Genomic DNA, 18958 nt, shown 5'->3' on the forward strand with positions numbered 1-18958 from the left:
CATGCATGTATGTAATTATCATTTCTTTTGGAGAATTTATCGAACAGTAATTAAATTCACTTTGAATGACAGAAGTTAAACATGAACCAAAGCTCAGTAAGAAAAAAAAAAACTCCGAAAAAACTAAAGATACAGTGAATGTGTAGGCATCTACAGGGAGGGGATACGAACGCATCTCTCTGGTATCAACAAGTCCATTACACCTGTGTCCTTGAAGCCTCGGTAGATGGCGCCGCAGTAACACTACTGTGACGTAGGCATATCTCCCATAGTGACGTATAATTTGAGAGCCTTACCCCTGATCCATCATAAATTTATGCCATGGCTGATTCCGCGAATACTCTCGAGATTATTATGATGAAGATTAGAATTCATACACTTATCTCATCGATAGAATTGGATTATGTTGCAGAAAGATTCTAATGACAAAAACAATACTTTGTTTTGTATATACGAGACATCACTTCTTATAACAGTCATTTCTCATTTTGTTTAGGTTCGTTTGTGAATCATCCTTTGCTGAAGTATATAGTGCAAACTAATTGCACATGATTTCAGTCATACGGTTCGGAAAGTAGGAAAAATAATTCAATTTGTAAGCCCTAATTTCAAACGTCTTTCAATAAACGATGGTGTTTAAATCAAATTAAAAAAAAAATCAAGATTGTGCAAACAAATTAAGTAAATTAGTGAGACGCAAAATACAATAGATTATTGCATATTCTCTTTCACGACATGTTCCATAATGCAGGCGTCGCGCCGTCGCAATAAACAAACATAATATTGTTTGTGAGATGACAGCCTTTTCCTAACAAAACGACTGAAAACTGTTCTCAGGATTTACATACAAAGATAGAGTAAAAAATGCGAGTGCGGGGGGGGGGGGATGATTCACAAATGGCCTGAATTAGTTGTACTGAAGAAAATAATGATTATATAATTATAATTCAATTTTGATTTAATTCAATGGTTCATTTATTTCCATTAAAAAAAGTACATGATAGAAGACGGTGCCTACATGTGTCAATTCGATTTTTATCCAGTTGGTTATTGTGGTTATGCTTAAAATAATAATGCATTTTTTTTAACATGATTATATGTTTCTATTTTAGTTGTTGTGTAATATACTGCACTGTGTTTTGACATTGTTTTCATTGGTTTGAGTTTCATTCAAAAGACAAAAATCGACTACCCATCATCCTTTCCATCTAAAAGAAAAATGTAAATTGCTTTAGGTGGTTAGGGAGAGCATTCCATACATCAGGTCCATAACGTCTTAAGCACTGATTTCGTGAACCAATAGTATTCTTGGGTTGATGTCATTGCTGTGTTGGATATAATGTTTTGTTGTATCTTTGTTGTATGAAAAACAGTCGTTGGAAGCTTAATGTCGCAAGTTTTTCGTATATTTGATTATGAATATGAAGTTATTGTTATGAAGTTTGCAAGACATGTATATCGTCTAATTCAAGAACTTTTACTTTGGGAAATAAAGGATCTGTATGTCTTACAGTAATACAAAGGAAGAATTTGTACAAATTCTTACAGCCTTCTTTTGTAAGACGAAAATGCCTTTCAATTTGGATTTACAGCAGTCTGAGAATTATTGCTCTTTCGTTAAAGCACATGAAAATTCAAGATTAAGCAGCTGTCATATTTTGGTCTGATTATAGTAAAACTATTATATTGTTTTGCTTATTCAAATCTAATCTTTTCCTACACATGCTATTATTTATCTCAAATATTGAATTGAGTTTCTATTTCAACAATAAGAAGAATGTTGTTAGGCTAGTCACAAGACCCAGGACAATGTTGCAGTTATTGCTGTAAGGATTGTCTTCATAGTCACTTGGAATGCAATCTGCAACAGGTTTATCAAAATCATCACGATGAATAATGATTTTTAAAAGATATGATTTCCCTCTGCCGACCCCCTTTGAGGAAATGATGTGAAGCCAAAATGACCAGCACGACTGGTTAATATCTTTTAAACTTGTTGCTGTCTCCGCATATCCCAGCCCCCACCCCCCACACGCACACACAAACACCCAACGCCCAACACAAGTGCGTGACCCTTGGTACAACACTGTAATCACGCACAATCAGTTGCATTGAATTGCTAGATAAACGGAGATTTGACGTACAGCTACCATTTTACCTCGTCTTCTTTGAGCTCGCTGGGCGAACTTTGACTCTTTTTTGATAAAACTGCAAGAGCGATCATTATTTGAAAAATACATGAAAAGAGACACGTACATCTTCCTCCTGTTGGCTTTCATTCCTGCCCCCCCCCCCCAAAAAAAAAGAGAGACTACCGATATTACGCATTATACCCATGGACAGTTCCGCATGAATGCTGTCGATGAATGGAAACATATTAATCCTACAACACTGCGCATGAGATATGCACAATGACTTCAGGGACTTGGAAACCAAGAGTCGCTCAAATGCATTGAACAACGAGGAAATAAATATGGACGAGAGATTGTGGATAACGACGCCGGCGCAACATCAAAACATTGAGTGTGGCGAACAGGTGGTGGTAGTTTACGCCAATGTGCCAGTGAACGCTGAGTGCGTGTGGACCTGCGCAATTAACCATTTTATGTGTCTCCATACCATTATTATATACCTGTCGTTGGTAGCAAAATCTGAGTGCTTTGCTCAGTTCAAGGGCTGACGCTACTGCGGGATGGGCATGCAGAATTAGTTCCTTGGAAGTTTGAATAGGTTCTAACAGGTTCTAACGGCTAGAGAAAACATTCACGTACGTTTTTGCTTCGCAAATTTGCGATTTTCATTGTGATGTATACTCGAGATCCTTCAAACGTCTGCATGGGAGGAAGCCTTTTTATTCTTCTCACAATTTCGACCGTGCTACGCGCTTCGACAACGTCGCCGACAACGGAATCGAGAGATGATTCCTCTACCATGCCAAGCCCTGTCGATGATGCCGATGTCACGGCGGTCTTGCTCGAAAGTACCGTCATCAATGAGCAGGATAGACTGACAGAGTCCCCAGGTGGAGCTAGCGGGGAAAAGATTCCCCTGTATCTGGCGGGATTCTTTTCAGTAAGTGGTGGATGGGACGCAAGTGGTGTTCTCCCTGCCGTCGAGATGGCGCTTGATCACGTCAATGAGCGACCTGACATCCTGCCCGACTACGAAATCAAAATGGTCTGGAATGATACACAGGTGAGATTTTATTGTGTAGATTATGCAACGATGATTCTCAGAGCTTCTCCGTTCCTGGGTGACTTACTTGGTTTTATCAAATGTTTATTTACAATAACAATTAATACCAGAGGACATTCTCCTAAGAACCTGACATTCAGCAGCAGTAGGAGTGATTATTATATTATGGCCCGTATGAATATATACGTATATCAGCCGGTGATCTTTACATGAACTTATTTTCTGGTCACCCACTCTTTTTTCTTTCTTCACACATAATCAGTATACACTCACACGTATCCGAAAACACTATATCACGACACGCGAATATAGGTACACCACGGTCTGATGAACAGCATATTGTCGGAAAGCGTGAGCGAAGTTATTCAGTTTGTCGCCTTCCTGCATATTGCCCTTGAGTAGCAGTATATTTCATTTTCCTGGATTTATTTTCAGAATGTCATTGTGATTGATTGACATAGTGAAGTCGACCGTGTAATTTCAAATGACGAAAAAAAAAAGGAGAGAAAGAAGGAGAAGTAGAGTGTATCATTTATTTCTCCTTTTTGTGGTTCCAATAGTCTCACTGGTATTGTTTGTTTACATTTTGAAAGAAGCTAGAGAAGAAGTGGGCGAAAAGAGTTAGGTCTGCGAGCTAGCAGTAGGCGAGAATCTGAGAATCCTTATGGCTAATATGGTTCATCCTGTGTCTCATTTCATAAAGGCTGTGGGAAAGGTTGTTGGGATAGCAGTTCTTGGTAGAAAAGGAACTTCTCGTAAGCAACAGCCAATCAGAAAGCAGGATTCGCGTCGTTACCGTGACACTCTTGTCATCACAGCAGGAGTTGATATTATAGCAACTTTCTCTAAAGTTGAGATTTGTCCCTCAAAACAATCAATATCTGTGTTCTTATTGCATCGTAATTGCCTATTCTAAAATAAACCATATATTTGTGTATGTGATGTACATAAACACAACATAAATGATTGGTTCGACGAACGAGATGATATCGAACTAAATGACTGAATAATTGAGAAGGAGCATGAGAAATAAGTCTTTATTTGTGTGTGTATGTGTATGAGTGTATGTGTTTGTGTGTGTGTGTGTGTGTGTGTGTGTGTGTGTGTGTGTGTGTGTGTGTGTGTGTGTGTGTGTGTGTGAACCTACTGGAATTTGATGCAGTGCAGTTTGATGCAATCTTTACCGTCTGCTTCTAATTAAGATAGAGTGTAGAGAACAGAATGATGGCGTGAGATGACAGGTGTGATGATACTGCTCATCCATTAGGCTAATAGTACCGGACGTCACAATGGCGCTTCCCCCTCCCTTGAATGTTAAGCTATTAACCCTCCATTATACGAATTCCCATCCTAGACATGAAACAAATGAATCAAATAGAAAATGATGCGATGTTAGGTGTCATTGGCTTGTCATCTCGACTACGATGATTCTCAATCACTACACATTCTCAAGTTCGTACCATTCTAGCGAAATGCAGTTACAAGAAATGACAACTTGTGGAACGACATATCATAAAACAAACACACGCACGCACGCACACACACACATTTTTCACATTGTTTTTGTTTGTCAGTAATCTTTATTTGATTTGTATACATGTAATTTCACACGACAAAAATATTCACCTTAAATGTGTAAACACAATATACAATCAGGAATGTTTGATCAATTAAAAAAGATTTAAAAGAAATCAATCGGTGCGTGACCCGAAATACATACAGCTTACATTAAACACATATACTTTAAACACATACAGACATTAAACACACACACACACACACACACACACACATACGTGTGCACGCATTACAAGTGGTGACAGTGCATAAAAACTATTCAAGTGGTGACTGAATCAGATTATGTTTTAATCCATAAAACATATCCGAAATGAGATATTTTTGACAACCAATTAAAAAAAGAGATAAGTTTTAATGAAAAAAGGCTTGATTTTCCTTATTTCATTGAACCTGCCCATATACTATACAAACGGTGACTGACCGTTATTTTGGTGCGTAAGGTGCGTAAGGCATGTGTGTGCTCAGTTGGAATGTGTCAATCGCGTAAGGTTTGTGTGTCCTCAGTTGGAATGTGTCAATCGCGTAAAGTTTGTGTGTCCTCAGTTGGAATGTGTCAATCGCGTAAGGTTTGTGTGTCCTCAGTTGGAATGAGCCAATCGCATAAGGTTTGTGTGTCCTCAGTTGGAATGTGTAAATCGCGTAAGGTTTGTGTGTCCTCAGTTGGAATGTGTCAATCGCGTAAAGTTTGTGTGTCCTCAGTTGGAATGTGTAAATCGCGTAAGGTTTGTGTGTCCTCAGTTGGAATGTGTCAATCGCGTAAAGTTTGTGTGTCCTCAGTTGGAATGTGTCAATCGCGTAAGGTTTGTGTGTCCTCAGTTGGAATGAGCCAATCGCGTAAGGTTTGTGTGTCCTCAGTTGGAATGTGTCAATCGCGTAAGGTTTGTGTGTGCTCAGTTGGAATGTGCCAATCGCGTAAGGTTTGTGTGTCCTCAGTTGGAATGTGTCAATCGCGTTAGGTTTGTGTGTCCTCAGTTGGAATGTGCCAATCGCGATATGTCACAAATGATTACACACTCGTTGGACCCGTTTATGTCTTCATTTGCTGAACTCTATAAAGCCCGGGAGGGGAGAGGGGCACATTTTGTCCCCTACCACATTTTCAATTGCCACTCCCACACCCTTAACCCAATTCTAACCAAATATGGTGACTTTTAAAAACTTTTTGCGAGATACCAAGAAACCACTTATGAAATAGTACGGAACATAAGATTCTGAGAGGAATTTACAATTCATTTGATAAAAAAAACAAAGTAAAACAAAGTGATTGTAAAAACATGTGTCACACACTTTATTAGAAGTGCTCTGTATTAAATATCTCGGCCATTTCAAAACCAATTTTCATCAAAAAAAACCGTTGAATTCCTCATGGAATTACATGCTTTTTCATATCGTAATATACGTTAATATTTTAAGAGGTTTCTCATTATCTCACAAAGAACAAAAAAAGAAAAATTAGAAACCTGAAATAAGGTCTCGACCAAAACTATACAATCCCTTTGAAAGTTTCTATGTATTAGAACGACCAAAACTATACAATCCCTTTAAAAGTTTCTATGTATTAGAATGTCAACACATTAACAGTTTAAAAGTATACACACACATACATTCCATTATTTGCAATCTTCTTGTACAATATCACCACTCTTACATTTCAAAACCATGCATACATAAACACACAAACATAAAGCCTTTATGTGACATTGTCATACATAAACTTTGCTATATACTCACACACTCACACACACCATCATTTGCAATCTTCTTGTACAAAATCACCAATCTTACATTCCAAAACCATGCATAAAAAAACACACACATATTGAAATGTTGATGTATTAGAATGTCATCACTTTAACAGTTTAAAAGTATATATACCAACCCACACCATTATTTGCAATCTTGTTGTACGATGTCACCACTCTTACTTTTCAAAACCATGCATACACGTACATAAACATACAAACAAAAAAGTTTATATGTATTACAAAGTCATCACTTTAATAGTTTAAAAGTATACATACACACACATTACAAAGTCATCACTTTAATGGTTTAAAAGTATAATACACACACACACACACACATTACAAAGTCATCACTTTAATGGTTTAAAAGTACACAAACACACACACACACATTACAAAGTCATCACTTCAATAATTTAAAAGTATACACACACACACATTACAAAGTCATCACTTTAATATATTAAAAGTATACACACACATTACAAAGTCATCACTTTAATAATTTAAAAGTATACACATACACACACATTACAAAGTCATCACTTTAATAGTTTGAAAGTATACACACACACATTACAAAGTCATCACTTCAATAATTTAAAAGTATACACACACACATTACAAAGTCATCACTTTCATGGTTTAAAAGTACACAAAAACACACACACACATTACAAAGTCATCACTTCAATAATTTAAAAGTATACACACACACACATTACAAAGTCATCACTTTAATAGATTAAAAGTATACACACACATTACAAAGTCATCACTTTAATAATTTAAAAGTATACACATACACACACACACATTACAAAGTCATCACTTTAATAGTTTGAAAGTATACACACACACATTACAAAGTCATCACTTTAATGGTTTAAAAGTATACACACATTACAAAGTCATCACTTTAATAGTTTAAAAGTATACACACACACATTACCAAGTCATCACTTTAATGGTTTAAAAGTATACACATACACACACACACATTACAAAGTCATCACTTTAATAGATTAAAAGTATACACACACATTACAAAGTCATCACTTTAATAGTTTAAAAGTATATACACACACACATTACAAAGTCATCACTTTCATAGATTAAAAGTATACACACACATTACAAAGTCATCACTTTAATAGTTTAAAAGTATATACACACACATTACAAAGTCATCACTTTAATAGTTTGAAAGTATACACACACACATTACAAAGTCATCACTTTAATGGTTTAAAAGTATACACACACACACATTACAAAGTCATCACTTTAATAGTTTAAAAGTATACACACCCACATTACAAAGTCATCACTTTAATGGTTTAAAAGTATACACACACACACACACATTACAAAGTTTCATCAGTTTCAAGTTTATTTAACCAATTCATTAAACATTTGACATTTTACAAAAGGATACAGCATTAAGAATAATGAATGGTTTGGGACCCCAAAAAAGGGTGTGTACAGTTCTGGTCGAGGTGAAGATTTAGCTTTTAACGTTTTGTGAGATATTCAGAAAGCACTCTATCAGATGTCAAAGAACATGCAGTTCTAAGGGGTATCAAAAGTTTATTCGATGAAAATCGGTTTTGAAATGGCTGAGATATCCAAAAAACAAGGTGAAACAAAGAGATACTAATAAAGTTGGGGCATGACGCCTTTTATTATTAGCACTTTTGGGGATATCTCAGCCATTTGAATACCAATTTTCATCAAATAAACGTTGAATCCTTCTTAAAATTACATGCTCTTTCATATTTCATAAGAGGCTTTTCATTATCTCACTTAGGAATGTTCAAAACATGAATCCCTACCTCAACCAGTACTGTACAGTCCCTTTAATAATTTAAAAGTATATATATATACAAAGTCATCACACACACACACATTACAAAGTCATCACTTTAATAGTTTAAAGTATATACACACACACATACAACCACACCCATGCATCATTATTTGCAATCTTCATTAAATTATGTACAAATCCTTGTCTTAGGCTGACGGAGGATTAATTGAAAAAGAAAATAAAGGTTCTTCATATGTGATCGTGCACCACAAAACGAACAAAAAGTCGCACATAGTGATTTTGTGTGAGGCCTGAAAATAGCTGAAATGGGTCAACCTAACCAATCTTATTTATTTATTTATTTTTATTTATTTATTTATTTATTTATTTATGTCTAGTCTTTTGTCATAGTCCATTCAATAAATAGTGGTCTTCCATGGAGTCGAGGGGGGCGTTTCATCAACGAGTTCGTCGGAGGTTTTCACCGACGAATTTGCTATCAGCCAATCAGACGCAAGGATTTACACTGACAACTGTTAAAAGCTAATGAAATCCTTGCGTCTGAATAATATTGATGAACATATGTACATTACATAGCAAAACATATATACAGAAGATGACATATACAGTGTAGATACTTACCAGCATACTGTACATTGCAAAGTAACATAAAAAAATACATGCCACAGCAAGAGTTCACCAGAATGCCAAAATAACAATTAAAACGCTATTATACAGGAATGATAAAGCCCAGAATGAATTTCGTGTGTTACTTACAAATAGCAACTTTGCTTAAACAATCTCTTAAATGAATATATGGAAGAAGCTGATCTAATTGAATAATCTAGCCTGTTCCATTCAAGTAAAGAAGATACGATTGGAATGCACTTGTGACAATCAGAGCGAAATCTTGGAACACGTAGATTTCCACTGTCTATCAGCCTTGTATGATGTTCATGTACATCACTAGGCTTAACTACGTGCACCTGAAGGTACGAAGGTGCTAAGTTATGGACGCATTTATACATCATCATAACGCGGCTGAAATCAAAACGTTTGTCTAGTGTCATCCATTTAAGACTTTTGAATAAATCAGCCGACGGTGTGTCATATGGTTTGTCCAAAATTATTCTTGCTGCCCTCTTTTGAATTTTCTCTAGCTTAGTTGTATGGGATTGAAATCTGTTTGACCAAACAACAGAACAGTAATCAAATTGTGGTAACACTAGACTATTATAAAGTAATTTTAGGGATTGTTGGGGCAAAAAGGCCTTTGCTCTCTTTATCATGCATACACTTCTTTGGGTACATTTACATACATTTTCGATTTGTTTAGACCATTTCAGTTCTTCATCTATTAAAACACCTAAACATTTAGTGAACTGAACTCTTTTAATCCGACTACCCTCTAATGAAATACTGAAATTTTCGATTTTCCCGAGATTAGCATGGGAGCCGATAATCATGACAGAAGTTTTGTCAGTGTTAAGGACGAGCCGATTTTTCTTAATTCACCCCATTACTTTATTTAGTGCAACAGTTATCTTTTCTTCTAAAACTGTTGCGTCATTAGCACTGACAGTGAGGGTCGTATCGTCAGCATACATATCTATAACACCTTCTGAAGTACACTCGGGTAGACTGTTGACATAAATTGAAAATAAAAGGGGACCAAGAATTGACCCTTGAGGTACACCCAATTTAATAGTTGAAGGGTGGGACTTGGCTCCTTTGAATTGCGTCACTTGCTGTCTGTCACTTAAAGAGGATTTGAACCAATCTGTATACAGTCGTCTTGTTACACCCTATACACTTTAATTTATGAAAAGTAGGTCATGATCTACAGTGTCAAATGCCTTCCGAAGATCTACGAAGGCAACTCCAGAAATTTGATTATTATCTATATTCAAAGACCACTGATTCAAAAGTTTTGCAAGAGCAGTTGATGTGGAATGAAATGGTCTAAAAACAGATTGATTAGGGTGTAGTAAATCATTCGCATTCATGAATTCGCTCAGTTGTTGATGTACGGTCCTTTCGATAATTTTACTCACTGTTGGTAAGATTGAAATGGGGCGGTAGTTATTCAACGAAGAAATATCTCCTGCTTTAAATATTGGTACTACCCGAGCCTTTTTCCATTCACGTGGAACAATTCCCGTAGACAGGGATTTGTTGATAATATCGCAAAGAGATTCTGCAATAACATTCTTTGTCATCTTTAAAAGTTTGCAGCCGATGTGATCTTCTCCGGTTGCTTTATCTATGCCAAGAAGCTCTATCTGTCTCAATACAAAATCTCTCGTTATCATATTTAAGTTAAATTGAGAATGAGATGGAACAAAGCCTTTGCCTTCATCTAATATCATTTGAGAAGTATTCCTCTGCAGATCTTTTGTAATTTTAGTTGCATTAGATATGAAAAAATTGTTGAATGCTTCAGCAATACTTGAGTTGTTCATATTTTCTGAAAGAGCAAGTCTTTTTCTATATTAATATCAAAGTTTGGGATCATAAAACAAACGGGAACTTGTGTTTTCAGCAGTGTTTCTCGAACACTTTTTGATGGAATAGTGTAATTAGTTGTTTTTCATAGAACCCTCTTCCCATTTCTCAAAAACCCTGTCCATACACTTCACTTTCAACTCCAATAACTTTGAAGAGAATGCTGCTACTGCATTGAAAGTTAACATTAATCATGTACAGAATGTACTAATGTAGCATGCTCAATTTCACCTTAATCTGATAATCCCTTCATTGTTGTTGCTCCAGTGGTCAACATCCTGTTTTTTGTTCATTTCATCCCACACCTAGCACAGCTTGGTAAAGATTAAACGCTTGAATACACCATGTACTTCAGAGCCTGTTTTCTCAGTTCACTCTTTCCAGAGTGTGTCCTTTCTTTCCAATATTTAGATAGGTTAGGAGAGTCCATTTGAATTGAGTTATACATTTTAAAGCTTAGAGTCTGCTCTTTCAGAATCCACTCTTAACTAAAAATCCATGTCTGGCGACTTCTTGTTTGTTTTGTGGTGCTGGGTCACATATAACAGTTCTGTACACATAGAGTTAATGCTGATAAATGACTCGAAATTGTGCTCATTCAGCCACACAGTAATGGATGTCTCATATTTGTTGAGTCCATCAGAATAATAAAATGTCTCATGTGCATGTGATTCCCACAACAGAATATATCCTTCACAGTGGATATCTAAAGAAAACATAAAACTTTCATTTAGTCACACAAAAACTGGAAGGTGGCAAACTGTAAAGCTTTCTCATAAATTAACTGCAACTGTACCAAAGGGAAATGCTTACAATTATACAATCCATACCATAAGAATTACCAAACGAGTTTTGACCTCTTACATGTAGAAGCAGAAGAGATCTGCAATCAAATTGATCAACTGTACAACAGATCAGCTGTCCTATCAGCTGTCAACACGTAAACTGCAGTCAATTTGTGATTGCAGTATCATGTCCAGTATGTGGATGTTGTACCATTTTCAATTAAAAATATGTTCATGATTTAAACCTCAACTGCATAGAGTCCCCAGTTGTTTAATGTATTTAAATTGTATTCATCATTTCTATGCAATAATTAAGCTATACTTGTATTGATGTCTATAGCATGCTATACAGTGTCAGTAAAAAGAAAAGAAAACCCATGTTTGACACCATGTTCCTTTACAGATCATACAATAAAGGCCAACTCCAGTAGTATGATCTTGTAGCCCTTTAATATTTTTTTAACTTGGCACGTTGATTAAGGTTTATTTACAGATAACTCGGCAAAGCCAAAGGAGTTGAGTTAACATATTGAGGTTCTAAAATAAAAACAAAACTTTTGAATGCAAATTAGCAATGTTTTACAAGATCAAAAGAAATGGGTGCTTCATAGAGTCCAAATAAATTGAACATTCAGAAGCTTCTGATAATCACCAAACCCAAAACTTGGGTAACTCTGATTTTGACATGGCATAGGAAAGAGACCAGTGTTTCGTCATCTGTAATTGTATTTGCAAATTTGAACTTCCATATTAAAGGGAAATTTTGATACTGATACAATTACACATTTTCCTTCTTATCGACTCAAACTGTGTTCAATCTATCAATGACTGTAAACTGAATGACTGCAAATACAATGTAAAATGCATCCATTATACTTTTCACTCCCTTAATATGCAATTACCATTGATATGAGGTGAGGATAAATTGCCATAATCTTTTATGGACCTAATCTAATATCTGTGAACAAAATCAGAATCAGGGCATCAATGAAATGGCTTTGCAATTGCCTCATTTCATTTTATGATGCTCTCCTGAACGTGTCAAGAGTAACACTACAGCCCGAATTCACAAATGAGGTTTAAACAATCTCCTGGGGTTTCTAAGCATATTAAACTCTGAATAAATAACTGCATATTGCCCATGTGCACGCTTTATAAGAAATACATAATTGGATCACATTCAGTGTGTGCGTACACTCGAAAAACCTTAAGAGGGTGTTTAAACCAGGTGGGGATTTAAACCTCCTTTGATAATTCGGGCCTACAGGTTTGAACGTTTCCTTGTTCTAATTTGGTTCTTGATTTGTCTCTCTCTCGCTCTCTCTCTCTCTCTATTGCATAACATAAGATACTTGCTGAACTGGGATTTTTGTGCTGAAATTCAAAACATGTATAGAAAACATTATCACAAAAACACTTTTCTATCAGCAAACTAATAAACACTCAATGAATATTAAAAAAACAAGCACTTAATGCATACTGCTTTATGACATATAGGCCCTACCAATGCAGAGTGCAAGTCTTTCATTGTAGATTATCTACTTACACTGTGTTGTCAAATTAAAGGACCATTACATAGATGGGCACTTATCAAAAATGAGTTCCATTGCAAACTTTCAAATAAAGAAGTAAATTTGTCAAAAAAGAATAGTATCATGTATTAATAGGTATTAATGCATGAGCAAACAAAAGGCAAAGTGGAAAGAAATTTTACTGTTACACAACACACTACACAATGGTAATCATTTGGAAATTCAATCTTCACTGGTAAACAGAATTATTTACCAGGTAAACTTGATCATCTTAATGTTTAAGAGTCTTTAACAATCTTTTTACCTGCAACCTTTCTTTTGCTTTGGCATGTGCACGCTTAAAGAAATACATAAGTATATATCACATTCAGTGTGCGTGTACACTTAAAAAATGTATGAGGGTTGTTAGAAAAGGAGAGACAACTCCTGCTCTCCTTTGAAGCCATGCGCGGCACCGCTGAGAAGTTACGCGCTTAACTACAGGTGGAAATCAGGTGCTTTGACAAAAGAGAGCATCAAAAATTGGGACTAGCGCTCTCACTTCTAGAAATACTTGCCCTTACTGCATTTCGCTCTCTCTCTTTCAATGTGATGGCAACAATGAACTTGTGTACCTTGAATTGGAGCAGCGAATCAAAGTGCAGCGTAAAACTGACAATTTAACAGCAAATAGTTTAAAAGCACGCTGGTGCACGCTTTAGCGGAGTACTTTATTTGAAAAATCAAAATATCCCAGATATAAGGATAGAAAACTAACATGCGGAAATGTGCGCATCAAAAATATGAGGTTTTTAAGATGGCCTAATTTTCATTTCATTTCAATTTGCGCATTAGGAAGAAACTAGAAATACATGTTTATAATATTGAATTCTTTCCTAAACTACTCTTAATCAATTCGAGTATTTCATTTAAAATTTTACGGGGAAATAAAGCTCGTAATTCAACAAAAGGTGAAATGCGTTCTTTGTCTCCGAACTTTGCCATGCAACTAGAGCAGTGCAGCGCATGACTTCAAAGCGTATAGTGGAATGCCAGACATCCCATTTAACGCTTTGAACCAAAACATGTGTTTGCATGAATTACGAAGAGTTGTCTCTCCTTTTCTAACACCTCCCTGGTTTAAACCAGGTCCAGGTTTAAACCTCCTTTGATAATTCGATCCTATGGGTTGAACTTACCATATCTCTGTCATTTAAAGTTTGTGTTACTTAGATGCCGACTACAACTTATTCGATTTGATATAATGCTAAAATATTCAGCCTTATTTTCAATCATTTGTTGCTGTTATATAGAAAGTCAATTTAAAGATCCAGTAACACTACACTCTTTGTTAATTTTCATGAATACGAATAGGAATGCACCAATCAGAAGGTGGGTAACTCTTTACACCAACACCAAGATGGGGGGGGGGGGGGCACATTTTGTTTGCCAAAATTTCATAAGCAACAATGAAATGCCTGATTGGAAACTATTGAACTATTAACATTTTTACAGAACAGAATGATATCCAATAACCATCCTACTATGGTATGAAAACATTAACATCTGCAACAACTGCATTGGGTACGCCAGCACAATTATGCACTTTAAACAAAGAGTATGAGAAAGTTAGCTTTTATTGTTTTGGTCTTTGATTTTACGAAAATAAGTGTCCTACACTTTCTGACATATCTGACACCCATCCTAGCCTGAATCAAAAACATGATTGACACTAAGCTCTAAACAAAGATTATGAAACAATTCTTTATTACACTTTGGTTCTTGATTTGTCCCTCTCTCTGTCTATTGCATACCATAAGATCATTGCTGAACAGGAAATTTTTGTGTTAAATTCCAAATGTGTATAGAAAATACTATTAAAAAAAAGACTTTTCTATCACTTAACTAATAAACACTCAAAGAATATTAAAAAAAAACAAGCACTTAATGCATACTGCTTGATGATATAAACAATGTTGTGTGCAAGTCTTTCATTGTAGATGTTTAAAGAGAAGTCTACAGGTTGTTTTTTTTACCTGCAGGCTATGTTTTGCTTGAAACTGTTGAGAATGTAATCTTTGATATTATGCCAGGTTCTGTCACGCAAGATGGGCTCCTCTTTTAGGCACTGCTCAATTTGTGATTGACCAGGAAGAGTGTTGGTCAAAATAAGTTGACGGAAGTGACGTTGTACTGCTGCTTTTTCACCTGGACACCACTGCTGCCATTTCCTGATATTCCGATTCCTTGTCTTAGGTGGGTGTTTTCTCTTTGTACTTCTCACTGGAGCCACCGAAGACTCTGCATCCAGACACGGAAAATGTCAAAATGAAAAAGTGAAACAACTTGCTAATATGATGTGACAACAATAATAAGAAGACAAATCAGAAACACAGGCAAAACCACTACAGAAACAGGTGTCAAGTAGGAACAAAGGGGATTACAGTTAGGGACAGTGAAATGAAAATCCCTTATTGAAGAGTAGGTAGGAAGAGGAGAAGCAGAAGAAGGATTTGGCATATGAGGGGCAGGAGAAGAAGTAAGAGTATGAGAAGCAGAAGCAGAAGGAGAACAAGGAGAAGAAGGAGGAAGTGAAGTGTTAAGGGAAGAAAAGGATGAGGATGATGAGGACAGCAAAGACACCGACAGCAAAGAAGAAAGGAAGATAGCAGGAGTGGGTTGAGGAGGAATAGAAGGATGACTATCTAACCACTTGATCCGCTTCATTTTCTTTAGCCGTGGGGTGTCGATAGTGGAAGATGAAAGGGATTATGCTAGGATATATGTTGTCATTGACAGTAAGGATTTTGGGATTCAGTTCAATGTTTAAAGGGTATGTACAGTTCTGGTCGAGGTGAAGATTTAGCATTTAACGTTTTGAGAGATATTCAGAAACCACTCTATGACATGTGAAAGAGCATGCAGTTCTAAGGGGTATCAAAAGTTTATTCAATGAAAATCGGTTTTGAAATGGCTGAGATATCCAAAAACAAGGTGAAACAAAGAGATACTAATAAAGTTGGGGCATGTTGCCTTTTATTATTAGCACTTTTTTGGATATCTCAGCCATTTGAAAACCAATTTTCATCAAATAAACGTTGAATCCTTCTTAAAATTACATGCTCTTTCATATTTCATAAGAGGCTTTTCATTATCTCACTTCAAGGAATGTTCAAAACATGAATCCTTACTTCAACCAGTACTGTACAGTCCCTTTAAAGGATATTGATGCTTTTATAGCATTCAGAAATCATTAATTAACAACAGCCATTTTATGATTAAGTCTGATGTCAAGGATTGGTATATGCCTACCCACATGATACACTCTTAAAAAGAAAAGAGTAAATCAACATCAAAAGTGGCGAGGAGTGACAGCATTTTTACAGGTTGCATTCACCCTTTTATCTAGCTGAATCCAACAGTTAGATGTGCTAGATACAGCAAGAAAAGGAGAGAACACAACATCTTTAAAACGCTGTCACTCCTCGCCCCTTTTAAAATGCTGATTACTTACTCTTTTCTGTTAGTGTAGCTAAGTAGAACTAGTACAGAATACCATCCCAAAGATAATTAGTGCAGCCATTAAGCATCTGTTCAATTCATGATCAACTGCTGAACTTTTATTGTTTAGTTCAAAGTAATTGGCCTCTTCAGACTTATTGTGATGACAAGCGTTAAGAAAATTCCACATTTTTATTGTTGCTTCGTCACTACAAAGCTGCACTTTTAGTAAGACCAACATGATAGTAATTACTACTCCTTTTTTGGCAAAAATGCTAAAATACATGTAGAAAAAGAAAAGGAGTCACAGTCCTTTCCAACTCAGAGTAAGTTCATCGTCCTACATTCATGCATGCTGGGGGCATCACTAGACCATTTTGAAGGTGGGGGGGGGTGTTATTAGACCAAATTTCAAGACATCAAATGAAGAAACATAACAATTTTTGTGACAACCCCCCCCCCAAAAAAAAAAAAAAAAAAAAAATCATCAACTTTTTGAGCTTTGCTGATAGCTTATTAAAATTGAAAATTTGCTGACAAAATATTTGAATGGGGGCGGTGGTGTCACAGCCCCCCCCCCCCCCCCCCGCAACGCTGCTAGTTAAATTCAATCCAATTTTTTCAATTCAATACTTTAAAGTTCAGCAGTTTAAAGTTGATTCCTTAAAATGGTGCAGAAGTTAGGACATTCACTAGTTTTGAATGGACAAACAGATGAACAAGCATAATGTAGGCAAGCAGACAAACCTGAAAAAAAATTGATGGAAAACCCCCAAAATTCAGCAAGAGAAAGTATTTCACAGAAAATTTTGTTAAAATACATTGCAAGCAGCCCTACTCAAGAAGTCAGACATCTACATGCAACTACTCTACAACATAAATGAAGCAGAAAATACTCAAATCAAAACCAAGGAATCAGTAGGTCTTGTAAAGATATTTCCTTAACATAGAAAGAAAATCATTTTAATAATCTACCATGGGAGTATAATAACTAGTAGCTGCTTGGCGGAGGTCTGCACTCTCAGAGTGCTTTCTAGTTTGTAATCTTCTTGTACAATGTCACCACTCTTATATTTCGAAACCATCATAAACACACAAAGTTGCATTCAAAAATGCTCGTTTCCTATGGAGGATGTCACCACACTTTTTGTAATGTATGTATTAGAATATCATCACTTTTAGAGTTAGCAAACCCCAAACACACATCATTACTGCATTTCCAATCTGTATGTCACCACTCTTAATGCATAATTATATGCTAAGACAAAAAAAAAAACACACACATATGAAGTTTCTACGTATCAGAATGTCATCACTTTAACATTTTACATTTATATACACACACACATCATTATTATATGCAATCTTCTTGTACATGTACAATGTTACCACTAAAACCATGCACACATAAACACACAAAGTTTTTTTTATATGTTAAGATGTCACCACTTTAACAGTTTAAAAGTATATATACACACACTCACTATTATCTGCAATCTTCTTGTACAAGGTCATGACTCTTACATTTCAAAACCATATACATAAACACACAAACAAAAAGTTTCTATTTACAGTTCGACCTCGATTATCCGGCCATGTCGGGACCAGCGCTCATCCGGATAAGCGAATTGGCTGAAGGCGTCCCGATAATAGAGTTTTCCCAATAAAAGGAAGCCGGATAATCCAGGTCGAACTGTATTAGAATGTCATCACTTTAATAGCGTAAAATATACACAAATCCACACCATGATTTGCAATCTTCATGTATAATGTCACCACTCTTACATTTCAAAACCATGCAAACATCAATGCACAAAAATTTATAAAGTTTCTATGTATTAGAATGCCATTACTTTAGGAGTTAGCAGCTATACCACAAACACACACTAGATTATTTCCTATAATATATTTATATCTATACACTAGATTATTAACAGATTGTATCATTAACATATAAATACACACACACTATTGATTCCAATCTCCTTTTACAATGTCACCACTCTTACATTTCAATACCACGCATAAACACACAAAGTTTTTATGTAAAATGTCACCACTTTAACAGTTTAAACGTATACATACACACACACCATGCATATGCTTGAACACAAAACATTTGAAGTTTTTATAGTATTACAATGTCATCAATTTAACACTTTACATGTCTACACACACACACCATTATTTGCAATCTTCTTGTACAATGTCACCACTCTTAATTTCTAAACCATGCACACATAAGCACACAAACATTTATAGAGTTTCTAAGTATTACAATGTCACAACTTCATAAGAATTTAAAAGTATTGTATCTACACACCCACA

General features: G+C 35.7%; 1 protein-coding gene across 1 annotated transcript in view; it reads left to right on the forward strand.

Moving 5' to 3' along the window:
* The first annotated feature begins 2931 nt into the window (after positions 1 to 2931).
* Positions 2932 to 18958, forward strand: part of LOC139744019 (gamma-aminobutyric acid type B receptor subunit 2-like) — a 77966-nt gene continuing 61939 nt past the window's right edge. The window contains exon 1 of the mRNA XM_071654483.1: positions 2932 to 3195. Coding sequence (XP_071510584.1) covers positions 2932 to 3195 — 264 coding nt within the window. The remainder of the gene's footprint in view (positions 3196 to 18958) is intronic.

This window comes from Diadema antillarum, unplaced genomic scaffold, assembly GCF_040938485.1.
Source record: "Diadema antillarum isolate AM-2024a unplaced genomic scaffold, OU_Dant_1.0 seq00001129_RagTag, whole genome shotgun sequence".
NCBI lineage: Eukaryota > Metazoa > Echinodermata > Echinoidea > Diadematoida > Diadematidae > Diadema > Diadema antillarum.